The sequence below is a fragment of the Bombus impatiens genome, unplaced genomic scaffold (assembly GCF_000188095.3).
Source record: "Bombus impatiens unplaced genomic scaffold, BIMP_2.2 scf_0136, whole genome shotgun sequence".
In the NCBI taxonomy this organism is placed as follows: domain Eukaryota; kingdom Metazoa; phylum Arthropoda; class Insecta; order Hymenoptera; family Apidae; genus Bombus; species Bombus impatiens.
The window spans coordinates 2,536,934-2,555,593 of NT_176555.1; the positions used below are offsets into that span (position 1 = coordinate 2,536,934).

At 36.1% G+C, this 18,660-nt stretch overlaps 3 protein-coding genes across 6 annotated transcripts in view; 2 read left to right on the forward strand and 1 right to left on the reverse strand.

Annotated features, from left to right (window-relative positions):
- Window positions 1–5,789: 5,789 nt before the first annotated feature.
- Window positions 5,790–8,916, forward strand: LOC100748805 (syntaxin-17). Of its 2 annotated transcripts, none has more exons than XM_012382006.3 (5): window positions 5,790–6,216; window positions 6,283–6,478; window positions 6,556–6,683; window positions 6,835–7,051; window positions 7,124–8,916. In XM_012382006.3, exons 1-5 carry the CDS (start codon window positions 6,085–6,087, stop codon window positions 7,270–7,272), a joined length of 822 nt encoding a protein of 273 aa, XP_012237429.1. In that variant the 5' UTR covers window positions 5,790–6,084; the 3' UTR covers window positions 7,273–8,916. The 2 variants fall into 2 exon arrangements, with proteins under 2 accessions (XP_012237429.1, XP_003487053.1); XM_003487005.4 differs by having other exon boundaries at window positions 5,792–6,216; window positions 6,556–6,767.
- A 2,911-nt stretch (window positions 8,917–11,827) lies between these two features.
- LOC100745367 lies at window positions 11,828–14,236 on the forward strand. The gene is made up of 2 exons (XM_012381959.3): window positions 11,828–11,919; window positions 12,285–14,236. Exon 2 carries the CDS (start codon window positions 12,285–12,287, stop codon window positions 14,232–14,234), a length of 1,950 nt encoding a protein of 649 aa, XP_012237382.1. The 5' UTR covers window positions 11,828–11,919; the 3' UTR covers window positions 14,235–14,236.
- A 1,482-nt stretch (window positions 14,237–15,718) lies between these two features.
- Window positions 15,719–18,660, reverse strand: part of LOC100745489 (puratrophin-1) — a 137,945-nt gene continuing 135,003 nt past the window's right edge. For 2 of the 3 annotated variants that reach the window (XM_012381907.3, XM_024365558.2), the window contains exons 12-13: window positions 18,572–18,660; window positions 15,719–18,484 (exon numbers count right to left, since the gene is read on the reverse strand). In XM_012381907.3, the coding sequence (XP_012237330.1) occupies window positions 18,258–18,484; window positions 18,572–18,660 (316 nt within the window). In that variant the 3' untranslated portion in view covers window positions 15,719–18,257. The remainder of the gene's footprint in view (window positions 18,485–18,571) is intronic. The other variant, XM_033319203.1, reaches the window with a different exon arrangement.

The following is an 18,660-nucleotide window of genomic DNA, read 5'->3' on the forward strand; positions in this document are numbered from 1 at the left end:
ATTCCCCTGGCAAACGTACAATCCTGATAACGTCCTCTTAAATTATGTTAAATTTCTCACTTTATAGACTCGCGATCCTAGTTGTTTCTTCCTTTTTAGTAAAATTTATAGAGAGATAATTTCCTTTTCCTCTTGTAAAATCATAGAAAGGCCAGAAAATCTAAGTCACAATTTCTTATCTTGTTCAAAAGAGATTTTGAAAAAAACGATAGCTTAAGCAATACAATTGTTTCTCTACGGCTGTTACACATCTTAAAATGATAAATTCATACGCATACCGCGCAGACAGTAATTCTTTTTCGTTTTCGCGAAGAGGAGCGTGTTGACACGAGGCAAGATCGACCCGGTTACCTGTAACACGCAAATTTCAACAACTCCGACGGAAATTGAATAATAGCGAGCCGACGACACAATTACAGTGAAACCATCGCGATGATTTCAATATCATAAATGGGACCGGTTTCGTGTCGGCTGGGACAAATTTTTCCGCGCGACGGCTGCCACTTTCGAAATTGACTCGCTTTTTTCTCCGACCTCTTCTGAACAGGATATTAGAAGTTCGACCTCGTTACATTTCACGCTGACACCGAGAGCTCGATCGACCACACTCTACCCTCCATTTCGTCGAGCTTTTTGCTTTTCTTCTCTCCTCCCTCCTCTTCTTTTCTTTTTTTTTTTTTGTCTCTCGCACTACTTACTGATAGGTATGTTTTGAGAGAAAACGTTGTGACAACGGCTTATTTCGATCGTCACCAATTGCGTCAATCAAGAACGCCTCGAGTGAAATTGAAAGGATTCGAAGGTGGTCGATGTAATGCGTGAGAGTTTCATTTAGAGATTCCGTAAGTAGATGACTCGAGCAAGAAATATTACGAAAAAGAATTCGAAACGTAGTTAAATTGTTCAGGACTGATCCATAGAGTAATTTAATACTCGAAAGCTTGACAATTCTACAATGGATGAAAGCCGATTCTTCGATCGTTCAAAGATTCTACGCTTCTACTTCAAACGGCTCTTTACAATCGCAGGCGTCTCGCCCATGGAAATTAGCAGATTCGTTGGAACCGGTCGCGCCTTTTTTTTTTTTTTTTGTCGCAGACTGCCAGACGGAAACATTTTTCTTCCTTTCGGATCATCGACAGACACGAATGCTGGAGACATGCCGTTGTCGATGGCAGATCCTTTTTCTTCCGAGTGCTCGGCGCGATTTTCAAGAGGGAATCGGTTTCATCGGATGCAGATTTAATGCCGTGCACGACGGAAAACTGATAGGTACCCATTGAATATCGGGCTTATATCGGTGGACGCCGATACTTTATACGGCGTTATTGAAATATCGTCGCGAGGAGAATTATTGCTACTCGCGTGCCGTATCTACCCCTCTGCCATTCGCCCTTCATCCCCATCCGCCTCGCTTCATCTCTTCGCGTTCCAGTCGTTCGTTCTTTCTCTCTCGCTAATACCGAGCGTTCTGCGAATTCTTGGCGGGCATGAATACGTATAATGCCCGCAAAAAGGGGAGAGCAGTAAATTGTACGTGTCGTTACATTCGAGTTTCTGCTCGAGGGAGGAGGATTTGTTGCTGGCGCCTGGTGTGTTCCATCTCTCCCTTAACCTCTCTTTTCCTCCTTTCTTCATTTCCCTTCTCTCTTTTTTTTTAATGTTTTAATGAGGCACATACACGGGTGAGAGGTTCCAGAAATTATACACGTAAATCATGGAACGAGGGGTTTAAAACACGGAAACGGATGATTTCGAATAAACTTCACGCGATAACACGCCTTTTGCTTCCCGTCCACTTTGTTATACGCACGCATACATACATATATCCGTTTATTCGACTCGTTTGATGTTATTTTTGTCTCCTTTTTCTCCGTTTATACGATTAAAATGAATGGGATCTCGCTGCATGCAGTGCGATAATAATAGAAATAAATCTGTTTTTTCTTCTGTTATTTTTTTTTTTTTTTTTTTTATTTTCCGATTCACTCGAAGCATGACTGATTGCTCGTTGTCAGTGGATGGATCTCAATGGGATTCATTATTTTCAGAAAACTTCGGTTCTCGCGTCGTTCGTACGGTAGACTGGTTAAATCGGATATCCGATGAAAATCAGCAAACCAATTTACTCGGTATGCCCGAACGATCTTTCGGCTGATCAATCTGTTTCGGACACTCGAATTAGCCGTTTGCATGAATTAATTCACGCGCGCGTGAAGAGCTCCCTTCGTTTCATGGGCGCTCCACCGCCTCCACGTGTGACAAGTCCCGTTTTAAATATTCTTACGAAGCAACGAAAATTAAACACGAAATTAATCATTTTATAAAATGAAACCATTTATCCATTAACGTTAAAGCTATCGGCGTTTAATGTATATCTAGGTGTATCATATTTTCAGAATTATAATTAAAACAGGTAATTAAAAGCGTTTTTATCCCGATAAAAGCCAACGTTGATGTTTGTCAAAACCATCTCTATACTTTTAGTAATTAGAAAAACGAAAAATCTGAAATACGTCATTTTAAATTAAGACATTAAAAATTGTCCCATGACAAATCCTATACTCGCGTGATTAGCCTTTTGTCAAAAGTTGCACGCGCTTTTGATTCCAGCCTGAACGTGATTCGGCGTATTTTCCACGCGACAAAGATTAATTAAATCGTCGAGGCTGATCCATGACATTGTCGTCGAGCTATAATCCAACGACTCGCTGCACGATAACAAGACACTGGCGAAATCCGCTTTGGAGAAAGCGGAACCAAGAAAATTAATGCGGACGGAGCGGTTCGAAACGGACGACGCATCGTTAGCGTGTCGCGGGGCGTTCAGTTATTCATAAAGTCGTTACTGGCCGGTCCGAAACAGTGCAACTTTCGAAACACATCCTCCCCTGGTAGCTCGTTCTATTATTATCTTATATATTATACTTCGCATATTTTATCATCATTTGGCGTGTGTACGTTGAAAATTTGCATATTCGGCCACGGTAACGCTTGTTTCGCTCGCTTTTATCGAGGTTCGCTCTTTTCGCGCCATACTGGAAAATGAATCTCGTCTGATCCGAGCGCGACACGCGCCGACTTAATGTTATTACGTCGCCGCGGTGTCGTTTAATCGCGTGTGAACTGCAGGTGGAAAGTGCCTGCTAAATGAAAGATTGTTCCCTGGAATTTTATCGCTAAAATCGCTGTTCGGGAAAAATGAAACAGTCTCTAGTTTTTTAAAGAGCATTTTTTGAATACTGCAATACGAGATAGCCGTAGATCAGGATAGCAATTGTTTTCATTTGTTTCTATCTTCGAAGGAATTAATATTCGAATGATAGTTGATTGAATTCTTCTGATATTAATATTTCGAAACTTATGCCAAACGCATTACATTATGCTAAATATACCTATAATAATGTCAGATCAATAATTACTTTGTATCGCAATATGTTAAAGAACAAATTTTAGAAATATGTTTAAAAAACTGAGACAAAATCTGGATTTTTTTATCTTTCTAATAAAATACCTTGGATAATCAAATAAAATAGAGTGAATCTGTACTTGAGTGTAAATACAGAGCAATAGCATTTTCCCAGGGTGATAGGGATTCGTTTGACAGCATTGTTCTACGTGACACTCCATGAAACGTTCTTCTAATTTCAATGTTTATCATTGTTTATTTCGACGGAAGCTTTGTCGACTTCGGACCGTTAATTAGCAACTCGAATCTCAAGTCTCTAAAGCGGAGTTTAGGTATAAATTCGGAAGTGGTATTATCTCGTAACAAAGGCACGTGCTCGGCATTGGAGCTTCCCGAGACAGCTACCTAGGAACAGTCGCAACTGCTATTCGTTCACTTGTTCGCGTGCATTCAATAAGAATACTGCATCCCACAAAGAAACTATAATGCGTACAATCGATCGCAGAAAAACTCTGTTTTCTTTATAACTAAATAAATATTCCTTAAAATTTGCTATGAATCATTAAACTATACCATTCATATATTAAAATAAAAATGTTACTTTCATGACTAATTTTTCCATTAATTCATTCGAGAAACGAAACAACCTACTAAAGACAAACGTTGGTCCTAATATTAAAATTTCAATTACAGTGAATTAACTTTTTAACTGTACGTTACGTACAAGATACAAGACGCTTCTTTTATTAAAATTTCATAGATGGTACAAGAACATAGTACACAGAAGCGTGAATAGATGCTTCGAGAAGAACGAGTTACTAGAATAATATCGATTGCGTAGATTGATTCATTTCGTTATACGCTCATATCCTTCGCTCTCGTTGGATCTGTAGCTAGTTAGAGGCCTGTACCAGTCTGATTGCAGACAAGCACGTTGCATTCTAATGGGCAATACCTTCTTATCCTGCAACATACACAAAGCAAAGATCCGTTGGGCACGTTCATTTTTCCTCTTCCGTTTTATCTTGTTTCGTCTTTCGTAGCTAATTGTCTTATTAGGAAAAATTGAGACGATTGTCTGCTTTGCACGAAACAACGGTCTAACCACGAATTAATCTTGCCTCTTTCATTTCTCCAGTTGTGTTCATAAAAATATAAATTTGGATAAACATCTACAATTCGGAGATCACTTATGATTACAATCATTTAAGAATAGAATCCGGAAGGCGATAAAATTTCGGCTTGTTATCTTCAATTTAATATCATCGTACGAAAGATAAGAATCGTCGTAATTCGTGGTGGAATAACAAAATTTCAGTAAGCTCTACATTGTCGAAGAACAAATCACTGGAACAGAACACTAGGCGACATCGATGACAAAAGCTCAAGAGACAGAATATCAAGATAGCCTATAGTAATTTAAATACCGTTTTCAAATAAGAGGTCACCAAAAACCAGGACAAAATGGTTCCCTCCGTTTGGTATATATGACGTATGGTGGTTAATGGAAGCTCACAGGGTGGCGGTTGTGGAAAAACGAGGGAAAGGGAAAAGAGAGCAGCGAAGGGGTGAATAGAACGGAGATGGACGATGGGACGATGAAGGGACGAAAGAGAAGACTCGATTACACGTCACCGGCAGCCCAGAGCCTATTTGGTCGCAATCGGTTTTTCATTACCGAAAGCTTCATCGGCTTTATACCAAATTGTACATTCGGCAAGCCCTCGTGAAACTCATCAAGATCGTACGTCCTTTTGGAACAGCGTTTCGTGACTTTCTAGCTGACGCTGAACAAGTAGCTATTGTTTAGGTAACTCTGATAGAACTCGAATTCGAGACGCATCGAAATTCTTGGTACAATTGCTAATTCAATGGTTGTTTGAAAAAAAATATGTAGACGGAATTTTCAGAGTCTGTATCTCTTCCTTTCTCTTTTTGCGTATTGTATCGTTTGAGGAAGATTTAAAAAATATTTGATCGAGGGAAGAAATTTTAGGAAAGATGTACATATGTAAATGGAGTATTGAAGAGTATCTGGAATTCGATAATTTAAAAAATATTTGCAGCCTTTATTGTTACAATTTTCTATATTATATGGTCCACTTATATTAGGTAAATGAACAAATCCGAAATATAAATAGTAACGTGGATGGAAATCATAAGTAAATAAATTTCAATCTAAAATAAATAATAATTGAAAGTACATCTTAGTAATTCATAAAGTGGTTTCGTTTCAACATTTGAACGAATATTATTTTAACCAAAAACAATGTGCATGCTGCCATCTACTCTCGATAGAATGAGTCATTGCGAATTAACTATTCAAGAAAACTAATACAGATGGCGATGACATCATCTCAATGTTTGCAAGCGTAGTACGTCTCCTATAACTCCTGTATTTAGTCAATGGTTTGACTTAGGAATACTCAATTGATTTATTATTTGTTTTTCGTGTTCCGCATAATACAAAAATAAATTGATCGTGTAATAAAAAATTATTTTAATATCTAACGATATAAATACTTCATATTTTATACAAAAAGAAGTTATTAATATATGTTTTACAATAACAAGTAACAAACTGATAAAAAAATCTTCGAAGTATCATGTCCAGAGAATTACTAAAACACTAATGTAAGTGACAGGTAAAAATTTGAGACAATAGATATAAAAATATGTCGTCTTGGACTGAAAATGTTGCAATAAAGCAACCTATTAGGCGCTTGGAGATCCAAATTAATAACTTCAATGTGGCCATACCACATCATGTTAACTTATTAAAACGGCATAAAAGTAACATTGAAAAAGTAAGTATTAAATTAGGTTATCTTCTAAGTTTTCACGTAAGTTCACATAAATTCTTGTTGTTACAGTATCGAACACAACACGAGTGGGAAAAGATGAATAGAGAACACATAAATGTAGCTAGGATTATAAAACAGCTTAAAGAATTACTATATCAAATGGACACTTTAAGAGCTCATGTTCTCGATTCTGACATTAATCAGTTTGATAAATTAACTGGCAATGCCCGTACAAGTATCATGAATGCAATCAGAGAATATATGGGTGAAATAAAGTTATATTTATATATCACTCACATCATCTGAGGTCACGGTTTGAAGACAATTTATATGTATTCGTAGAACTACAGCTGAATTTGCCCATGTCACAACCAGAGTCACCCAAAGAAGAAGATCAACCCAAAAGTCATCCACTTGACGACACATATATCCAACTCCAGAAAGAACAGCAGGAGCTGCAGCATCAGGAGGCATGTCTGCATACTTGGAACACCTTGCAAGAAGATATACATCAACTTCATCAATTATTTCTTGACTTTAACAAAATTGTTGATGTAAATTTTTTAGTTTATTCAGACTTATCTTTTTGGCTATATTATGATTTTCTACTTATATAATTAGGATCAAAAGGAGCTAGTAAATGCAGTAGAAGACAACATAGAAGTAACAAATGTGAATGTAACAGAGGGTGAGAAATTCCTTCAAAAAGCTGCTAGGTACAAAGTTACTATGTACCCTTTAGCAGGAGCTGTAATTGGAACTTGTATTGGTGGACCGGTTGGTTTACTAGCTGGATTAAAAGTCGGTGGTCTAACTGCATTAGGTTGTGGTATTTTAGGTAAGTTCCACTACCATTAAACACTCCTACAATCTGAATTCATGATATTTACGTTATATATTATATATTCAGGATTTACTGGAGCATCCATAATAAAGAAAAAGGAGATAGAAATGCAAAAATCGAGATCAACGGAGGGGCACAGTTTAACTGAGCAAAAATCTGTGCAGAAATCAATATCTTTACCTGAGAACTTACAAGAAACTAAGAAGGAGTTGTGACATATGCCAAAATGTGATATTAGCGATAAAAGTAAAAGAAAGAATGCCTGCAGTGTCGTTTAGTCTCAAAACACTGATATTAATAATTCAATACGTTTTCAAAGATTTAGGGATTCTTTGTATTTATTCTGTATATGAAACAGGAATATTTTACAAATTATTATTATTATTGGGGATATTATGACTAGATATTTCTATAAAAATAACTTGTGATTTATGATAAATTTTTTTAACTGCAACACGTGACAAACCTATTAAGTTATGTATTTAAGAAAAACATTGTAGATTAATTACGAAATTTTCTGCCGGGACCAAATTTTATTATTAAAATTACTAAGATCCTTAACAAAAATTTCTTTGCTTTACGAAAAGTAAATTTTTTTATACAATTGTATGAAACATCAACATACATATATATATACACGTTATATATTGCATATGCTATATGCTATATATATATTGCATATAGCATATAGATTATTCTCAATAATGATATTAACCAAACAAATGCGATTAGATAGGGTTATGTTATTGCAAATATTACGTCGAAAACGTACATATATAGAAACAATTAAATACTTTTTCACTGAAATGTACTTACAATGATATAAAAATTGTGTGTTATGTTGAGCAGGATCGACGTAATGGAGCACTCGCGACGCGACTTTTATATGCTTCTTACATGTATCGTGGTGTTTACTCAATTACAAGATATCGAGCCAACACGAAAACCGAAAGCCTATTGTTGCTTGTAAACAGTGTCTGCAAATAAACTAATATCACGAACGAATACCGAAACCGAACTTGCAATGAAAGTTTGACTTCGTGACTGCGCATAACGAAACGTCTCGATTTACTGCGCATCGATCGTTCGAACTACCATTGACTAAGTTCTGTGATAATACACTCGAAACATATTACAGAAGCATAGAATTCTATTACTTCATTTGCAAAATGACCTATTCTATACTATGTTTGTAATTTCATAGGAAAATTTAGTTTCAATTCAAACTAGTATTATACTAAATCGATAATGTCACATGCAACACGAAAATGGTATGGGGGCAGATGGCGACCGAAACATGGGACAAGAAAAAGCATTGAATGTCACATCATCTACTCTGTACCTCATCCATAATGACGCAATATTTTTTTCTTGTCCCAAGTTTTGAGGGTCACCTGATCTGCTTACCACTTTCGTGTCACATGTGACGTTATCGATAGCAGTGACAGACTATACGCATAAAACGAATCTTCAACTTGCTATAATTTATTATTATAAAGCATGTTCGATATTAACGTTTATATCATTATTTTTTAAAAATAATTTTTATTCTTTAACTGTAAAAAGTTCAAAAGATTTTCCACGTAAAAGTTGTTTGATTTTATAGATAAAACATAAGAAATATTTTTCAAGGAAAAAAGTAAAAACTTCTTGAGAAAAAGGGGGAATCTTTAAAAAGTTAATAGCTTATAAAAACACATCCTAGTCTTAATTGTAAATTGTTTATTATGATATACATATGTATGTGCGGTGATATTGAATAGAACGTTTCAGATTGTGCAGATTCTGTCTGAAGTTCCTTTTAAAAAATGATGTAGCTACTGATTTGGATCAAATAAATCACCGGCAGCTAAACACTATCGTATTGTGTAAAATTATAGATATCAGTATGCTTATTTACAGAACCAACTATACTTTATAAAAATTTATTTCTGACGGGTTTTGCACAATTTGTACCTTTCTATTGGAGATCAATATTTCAATAAAAAGCTACACATTCGCATCCCTTAATAAATAATTTACATTAAAAGTACAACGTATTTTTATGAACTACTAGTTTAAGTTAAAACTTAGAGTTTTTCTTTCTTTTTCTTCTCTTCAAGATATTCTTATATTTTTTTCAAGTCAACACGATTCGACGACCATCCATTTTAATTTTGCATATCACCGAAAAAATGAAAAGGAGCCCAATTAAATGCATAATGGGGTCCCTTTTTTACAGTTTAATCGAAACTTTAATATCAATTTAATTTTTCAACTGATACCATTACATATCTTTTTAATTAACAACTTGTTACACTTTTCAAGATGCAAAAATACAGATACACATATACATACATATATATATATATATATATAATAAAAGAATATACACATATACATATATATATATATATGTGTGTGTGTGTGTAAATTACAATTTGTGGATATGTTTTTATCTATAGAATATCTGTAGCAACTCGAGTTCAGATACAATTAAAAACAATACAGATAAAGACTTAAAATCCATATCAGTAAGATTTTGATCTTTGAATTTTAATTTTGAGTATTTATCTGTTGAAGAACCAACGAATCTCAATTTCTTGCCGAGACATATTGTATCTTCACGAATTTTACTGTTATCGTTAAATAAATTAAACCTTCACGGTAAACAACGCATTCACTGTGACTAAATTAATTCCAAACCAATGCTTTTATTCTATAGGACGAGAAATAGAACAAAATAGTTTACTATTCACATTGTTACAAGTAGCATTCATACATTTAACACTGCTGCGTCCAACATTGTTTGTGCCGCATCTGTGAAAATAGTTTATCCAGTATGAATGCTTCACCGCACAATGTTAGATAACATTAGAACATTAGATATTAAAATATTAAATATAAGAACATTAGAATATTAAAAACTTTATTAATAATCTTGAAAATGTGCAGAAATTCTGGACTAGTGACATAGAGCTGAGCGAAGTCTACAATGTCTTTTACAATGTAAGCGCAAAAAGATAAGCAGTAATTGCTCGTTGCAACAAAAAGTACTATTACTCAAAACTAATGTCTTATAACAATTACTATCCAATTCCATTTTCTCTACATTTTCCTTTTATCTCACATCTAAAATATTCAGTTGTACAAATTTCCAACGAGCATGTTGGTGATGTCGAATTATGAATTTCATAATCGGGATCAATATCTATATCGATATTATTATCATCAGTACCCTCTTCATTGAAAAATATAGCTTCAGATGATAATGACGGCGAGACTTGTTCACGATGCGTTATCAAATCAGTGATCGAATAAAACTGTTAAAATTTTCAATTATCTATGCCCTAATAGTAATTTTTTGACTATTACCTTCTTCTAAAATAACAGTTATAAAATGAAGTGTATTCGCTGAAACTTTTATTCCACAAATTTTTGCCTAAATAGGAGAATTTTATTTTTGTAGAAGTAGAAGGAGTTTCCGTTAAAGGGTGTTTTGGGAACTGACAATAAGATATTGGAATGCATTGTATTTTGATCTCAAAAAGAAGGCCGGATGCGGGTTCAGTTTTGTTGGCGCTTGAATTCGATACAGAATCCATTAATAAACAAAACAGTACAAAATTATGCATAAACATACACACAATCATTTCTTGTCAAATAACGGTTTAAAGAAAAGACCACAGCTACTACAAATTCACTAAACATGCTGCAAAAAGAATAATAACTAATTTATTTAATTGAAAAGATATTTTAACACTGACAAATACGAAAAAAAGTATCTAGAAGTATTTCAGCATGTATATGTAAAAAATTTTTTAAGAAATGGTAGTGGGAAGGGGTAACTCGAAAATCATGAATTTTTCAAAAAATATTTTTGCGTAGTTTAATAGACACAATGAAACGAAGCAGCTTTTCTTTAACCTTTTTTTAGGTACCTTTCATCGTTCTTGTATATTTCACAAAAAGAAAAAGATTTTGGATCTTTTCAAGGGATGGTTACACCAAATCATGACATGAAAAAATAGGGCTGTATTGCGGATAAGATAATTCAGTTGTACCCAAAGAATTTTCTTAATTTTCGGGTTATATAATTGTCTTTATTGGTCACGAACAGATCAGATTTTCTAATTTTTAGCAGATTGTTTAGATACATCTTCACTTATTTATAGTTTGCTTGTTGATAAAAAATTTACATTAATAGAATTTTTGTAACGTCGAAAAGAATTATGGGTTACAAAATGTAATACTCTGCAAAGTTGCTTACGTATAATTTCAAAAACTGGTATATCAGTTGCATACTATCGGCATAAAAATCACAGTTCCAAGCAAGTATAATGGAAATAAAACTTGTTAATATTGCCGATATTACTATTTTAGATCGGTACTATTTTAATTTCAATTAAGTACACTAAACCAAATAGCTAGCATAGACAAGTGGAAAGTGTCCTTTCTGTGTACATATCATATACTTTCATGTTGCTAATAATAGGTGAAAACAATAAAGATAATAAAAATAGTGAAAAATTGTTCACTATATTTCTTTATTTCACAAGTATTCAAAGAGTAATTATAGATAGTAAATAAGATTAAAGATCGATTCCACACCGTGAAGATCTCAATGTAGGCTGAAAATAAAAGTCACACGATGTTTGTTCTGGAAGTTTCACTGATCTGTTAATTTTTCAGTGATAATCAAACACAACAAGCATTAATCTCTGCAAGTGCTGAGACACAGGTGCACGAATGATGAAATCTTATCTTTCATCCAGGTGCCCGATATCTTCATCCATTTACTTGAATGCGTTTCAGTATATATAAAGGAGTCTAACTGGTAGAAAACACATCAAGTACAACAGTCTTCCCACAAAGAGGTCAAGGTGAGTTTATGGATTGCTCTAAAATACACTTTTATAATATATCAACCATTTTTGTTACGAAACCTATTAATGATCTATTGTCTAAATGACATTCTCAGTAAGTTAATTTTATACTTATTGGCATCCGAGCGATTTTAATTTCAAGTACTGCAAATAGACAAATACAATTTCGTCATTTGACAAATTCTACCGAAATTCATCAAATCTGTGCAAACAGAAACATTTTAACACGATCAACACTAATCCGATCTCTTTAAACACGTTAACATTTTATCCTCATTTTTACAATTGAAAATACATCTACTTCCAGTGTTTTCGCTTACCAATCAATAAAGCTTATCATTGAACTATCGTCCGTTTTACAGATGAAGCTCCTACTGGTACTGTTCACAACGCTCGTTGCGTTCGCAACAGCGAATTCTCATTACCAATCACCAAATTCGAGATTCCACTACGTTGCCATGTTACAAGCGAAAAACTTCGCCTCTGACGAACTATCCAGAGACATTCACGACTTCATGAACCTGGTCGACGAGAACAAAATAATGAACATCGTTATGTCCTACCTGGAAGACGACGAAGTGCAGAGAGCAATCGAATACATGTACAGCGAAGCATTCCACGATTTGGTCCGCAAGGTCGAAGCTATGCCAGAATATCAGAATTTGGTGAGGTACATGGAAGACTCTGGCTTGGACATGAAAAAGGTGATCAGCAAAATCCACAAATTGTTCGGTATGGAAGACTACGTACCACCCATGGAATTCTCATCGATGAATACATTATCAAACCTTGGTGGATTGAAAGCTCTGTTCAACGCTGTAGAAGCTGCCCTCCCTTTGGACAAATTCACGGCCATGTACAATGAAAAGATGCACACGTCCCCTGCTTTCCAGAACTTCATGCAAAGACTGCACTCCAATGAATTTCAGAGAATCGTCAACACGGTTTACCAATCACCAATCTTCCTGGAAATGAGACAGAAGGTCATCAACGACGGAGTGGACCTTGTACCAATCAGGGATTTCATCGAAAAAGTGCTTGGCATTCATCTTCCCAGAGTCGACTCCCGTGCCATGCTACGAGCGGAAATCTTCGCCTCTGACGAACTATCCAGAGACATTCACGACTTCATGAACCTGGTCGACGAGAACAAAATAATGAACATCGTTATGTCCTACCTGGAAGACGACGAAGTGCAGAGAGCAATCGAATACATGTACAGCGAAGCATTCCACGATTTGGTCCGCAAGGTCGAAGCTATGCCAGAATATCAGAATTTGGTGAGGTACATGGAAGACTCTGGCTTGGACATGAAAAAGGTGATCAGCAAAATCCACAAATTGTTCGGTATGGAAGACTACGTACCACCCATGGAATTCTCATCGATGAATACATTATCAAACCTTGGTGGATTGAAAGCTCTGTTCAACGCTGTAGAAGCTGCCCTCCCTTTGGACAAATTCACGGCCATGTACAATGAAAAGATGCACAGCTCCCCTGCTTTCCAGAACTTCATGCAAAGACTGCACTCCAATGAATTTCAGAGAATCGTCAACACGGTTTACCAATCACCAATCTTCCTGGAAATGAGACAGAAGGTCATCAACGACGGAGTGGACCTTGTACCAATCAGGGATTTCATCGAAAAAGTGCTTGGCATTCATCTTCCCAGAGTCGACTCCCGTGCTATGCTACGAGCGGAAATCTTCGCCTCTGACGAACTATCCAGAGACATTCACGACTTCATGAACCTGGTCGACGAGAACAAAATAATGAACATCGTTATGTCCTACCTGGAAGACGACGAAGTGCAGAGAGCAATCGAATACATGTACAGCGAAGCATTCCACGATTTGGTCCGCAAGGTCGAAGCTATGCCAGAATATCAGAATTTGGTGAGGTACATGGAAGACTCTGGCTTGGACATGAAAAAGGTGATCAGCAAAATCCACAAATTGTTCGGTATGGAAGACTACGTACCACCCATGGAATTCTCATCGATGAATACATTATCAAACCTTGGTGGATTGAAAGCTCTGTTCAACGCTGTAGAAGCTGCCCTCCCTTTGGACAAATTCACGGCCATGTACAATGAAAAGATGCACACCTCCCCTGCTTTCCAGAACTTCATGCAAAGACTGCACTCCAATGAATTTCAGAGAATCGTCAACACGGTTTACCAATCACCAATCTTCCTGGAAATGAGACAGAAGGTCATCAACGACGGAGTGGACCTTGTACCAATCAGGGATTTCATCGAAAAGGTGCTTGGCATTCATCTTCCCAGAGTCGACTCCCGTGCCATGTTATGAGCGAAGTTCTTTTACATTTGCATTTGTAACTCGATTTTGTGGCTAATTTAGAATTGTAACAAATTGTGGTAATTTAGTTTGTATTAAATTTTGCAAGCTTACTTTATGTGATATATTGATTTCCCTTCAAAAAGGTAAAAATGCATCAACTTATCTATACTGCGCATGTTGTATGTACTGCATACACTGTACATATAAATTTAGTTTGAACATATTTCAAAGAATTCCTTTAATCTTTGCAAAAGCGAAGGTACTTTAGACTTTGTATCTGGTAGAGTACACTGGGTTGCATTATTTTATTTTCTCTCCTTGTTCATATGTTATTTTTCCTGTCTTTATCTCACTTCAATTTTACCAAATAGTTTCCGTTTACCTTCCTTGAAATCTTTTCTTTCGCGTCTAGTCATCTCTCATCTTCTCTTTTTGTCGTTCCTCGCCTTGTTCGCATTATTTCTCATTGGAATCTTCTTTTCTCCTAATTGTTCTTTGTATTCCATTCTTCGAGTTTCGTAGATTCCAGTGACATTTTCTTTATCTTGCGCTTTCTCACTCTTCTAATGGCTTCCTCCTTCTTGCGAACACGCCAATGGCAAGTTCAAAGACTTATTAAAGTGTAACAATTTTAAATAGAGGAGCAGCGTGGATCAGCTTGTTTTTCCCTTCCTGTCCTCCCGCTGGTTCTCACAGTGAAAGTTACTTTCCTTTTAAAAGTTAACACCATGTGCTCGAACACGATCCTTTTTTTTATCAAATAACTGCCGTTGCTACTTGAGGCCATTCGTTGCCCGCGGTGCTTTTTTGCTCTCTTCCTCGATCATCGAAATTTCCGCGGCATTAACGAACCACTGTCGTTTCTAAATAAATTACATTTAAAAAAAGTTATATTTATAAAATGGGTCACTTACCAGCTTCCATCCGTTTCCGCCGGATCAAGTCAAAAATCACTTTGAGATGATTCAGATAAGTAAACGAGATTTTATTCCGACCTTCTTGTCAACTTTGATCCTTTATATTTTAGATAAACTGAGGTGCGGGACAAGCTAGAGTCTATCGGTGCCGGCAACTGTCATCGTCAGTAGTACTATAGCTATATGTATTGGGTTCATCGCTATCTTTATTCTTTATTGAATTGCGATAAAATAGAAGAAGCCCTTTGTTCTCCTATATTCATCGTATCAAATCGCAAAGGGCGTAGGAAACACTCTTTTTCATTTGTTCCATGTCGGTATTTCAGAACCTAAGGCAGAAAATCCCATTTAATGTCACGTCTACCTTTTTCTTAATGCGTGATATACATGTATATTCAGTTCAATCATTGACTACTGTAAAATCACATTCAAACTACTGCTGCGTGTTATGTTTAAATTTCATACGCCGATTTTTGGAGTATACGTAATGTAAAGTAAGTAACCGTTCTTCAAATACAACACTAATTTAAAAACAAGGTATAGGATAACGATAAAGATAAAAATGAAAGGTTTAACTTCGCTACAAAAGGCACCCAATACGGTATATTTAGCAAGTAATAAAATACATCGGTGTTAGACACAGTACAATACTGAAATAATCATGTTATTAATGTAAATATATAATATATACATTTCGTTATAATGATGCGGATACTTAAATCTATAGACTAAAATGATCTACTTAAAAAAATATTAATAAATATCTACGAGCGTGTACAATTAAGTGACTATCGGTATCTTAAGGTACCGTGTTATCCCTTATTATCTCGTCGTTTAATTCGACATCCCAAATTCAAAAGCAATACCAAACAAAGAATCGCGGAGAAAATAGAAAATTATTTACTTTTTGTCTCGCTTAGTGTCACTTTCGAAGAGCGGGATGCTCAGCCGGATGCACCGATTTTATATGGCATGCTCTCGATTTTCTTCCTCGATACATCGAACATTCGATAAATTTCGATTCTCGAAAATAATTCACGGCGTGTATGGTATAATACAACTAAAAGTACGACTCGCAAATAATAGTAAACGATACGTGGGAGTGCATCAGACTGTGCCGGGACATAAATTTTTCTCATACCGAACTATCGTCTACAACTACATTTTCTAAATACCTTAATTCTTTTTCGATCGATCCCAAATTACAAACTAAACGAAGTTTTGGTCACTGTCCATAAGGTATCATTTAAAATACCTTGGCAGACCTTGGCATTAACAATGGCTTGATCAACTGACTCGCTTGAAAGCAGCGTAACAATACAGAATTATATAACGGGATAATTGCTGATTGCTACATGCGCCAACGTGATTTTCCTTTCTTCGGTCGCTAGCTCAATGAGCACGTGACTATGTTGGTCGGAACCTGTACAGGTGATTGTGTGCTCTTGATTGAAGTTTTTAGATGGAATATGACGCAAAGCTCTTTATCGCATATACTATTTAATTACAGCACAACGAGATTGTATATTACGGCGATGTACGAATTCCATTTTGTGCTACAAGCATCAGTCAACGAACCATAATCGAACCTGCACAGTTACAAACGTCAAGCTTCTCGAGCAAAAAGAAATTGGCATGAGAAATGCGCGTTATGTATGAAGGGTCTTCAGTTAAGCTCAATCTAAGCTTCCCTAAGACGTCCACATAGTGAAACGAGAGAAAAACATCGCTCAAACGTAAGTTACTTCTTTTGCTTTGTAAATAAAAAAAGAGAAAAATAGAGAAAAAGAAAGAAAGAAAAAGAAAAAAGTGAGGGTAAAATTTGGCTTTCGTGTACAGGCCAGAGTTAGATTTACATCTACAGGTGATAAAAGGTTTTACAAATGACTGACATAAAAAGAATATAATATTATATATATTTAATATATAATCTGGAAATAATATTTAGACTATCGGTTATATTACTTGCGGCTATGTCGTATAAACCTTTAATATTACATTATATTACAAAATGGTATGTATGTGTGCGCATTGTTTTGACATTCCTGAAGGGATGCGTTCATTCATGGTCGGAAGCGCATTCGACAAGGAAACGAACAATGATCTTGGCAACTAATGGAATACCTGAAGAGAAGACGAAAACGAGAACTAGTCTTCAGGTGTTTCATTAAAAAAAAAAAAAGAAAAAAGGAAAGGAAAAAATAATCTGCGTATTCTCGAACTGTGACGTTATTTAACGATAACGTCCTCATTTCGTAATAAGCGCGAACACAATGTGGACATGGAATATCGATATTTATTCACTACGCATATAAATAAAGTATAAAAGTACCATAAACGAATGGTCGGTAAATCCAAGATAATATTCTCAGTCGCTGATTGATCAGGAATGCCAATGTTAATGAGAGTTAATGGCAACCGGTGTATGCTGTTTACAACACTGCAGCACATCGTGAAGCATGCAGCCATACACATATAGATTCTGTCGGAACACATCTGTATCTATGATCGTTCTCTTGAGCACGTTGGTGGATTCGAGGAGATAGTATAAGAAAATACACGTCGCCGTTACTTCTGAAAAATCAATGGTTTATAAAATTCAGACGTGACAACTATATATGCGATCGCCTAGATCAATGAAATTCGAAGCGTATCAAAAGATAAATTCACTTGAAAGTTGAGCTCTCTGGGACACAAGGTATATTGTGGGTGTTTAGGGTGTGTCTGTGTATGTGTATGTGTGCCTCTTTGCGAACTCTGTCACATAAAACAGGATTCACATTAAACGTTTTGCAACAGACGCTCGTGACGGAACTCACGTGATAAGCGTAATGCAGCGATCTATTGGACTGTGTTTACGGCGTTGTTACATGCCATCTTATAGCTCGTGGTCATTCATCGAACTACGATTGCCCAAGAAAAATATGCGCTCTAGTACTCTCTATCCAGTTACACGCACGTGGTCGTCGCCACTTTCCAATGAAAAATTTTATGCAATTCGAGTGAGTCACACTGCATTCACTATAAGACAACTTGCAAGTGAATCGACAACACGTATGTATATAATATATACTCTTTTATATCAGAGCCGTGCCGCCCTTTTCAGGGGTGACACTTATAAATTAATGGACATGTCTTGGTCGTAAGGGGTGAGATTCGTATCGGACGAAGAAGCCGAGGTAACTGTTGCTGTCGCGGTTGCGCTGGTCGGTGATTGAAGAGGCGTCGACGTCGTTGGTAGATGGGACGTGGGACTTTCTAGAGTCGAGTTCCAGTGACTTCTCTCAGTTCCATCGCCACCATCATCCGAAACGATTGAAATATCGGCTATTATGCCGCTTTCTGCAATCCACACAATGGTAGTATAGACAGGAATCTTATAGAAACTAATACACCATAATATATATGGAAAGAATGTTACACACGTACCAACACTGCACTGACTGTTGAGCGTAGTACTACGATGATGAGGTCGAGGACTTGTATCCAAACCGAGATTCAACGTCGTCGGGGGGCCG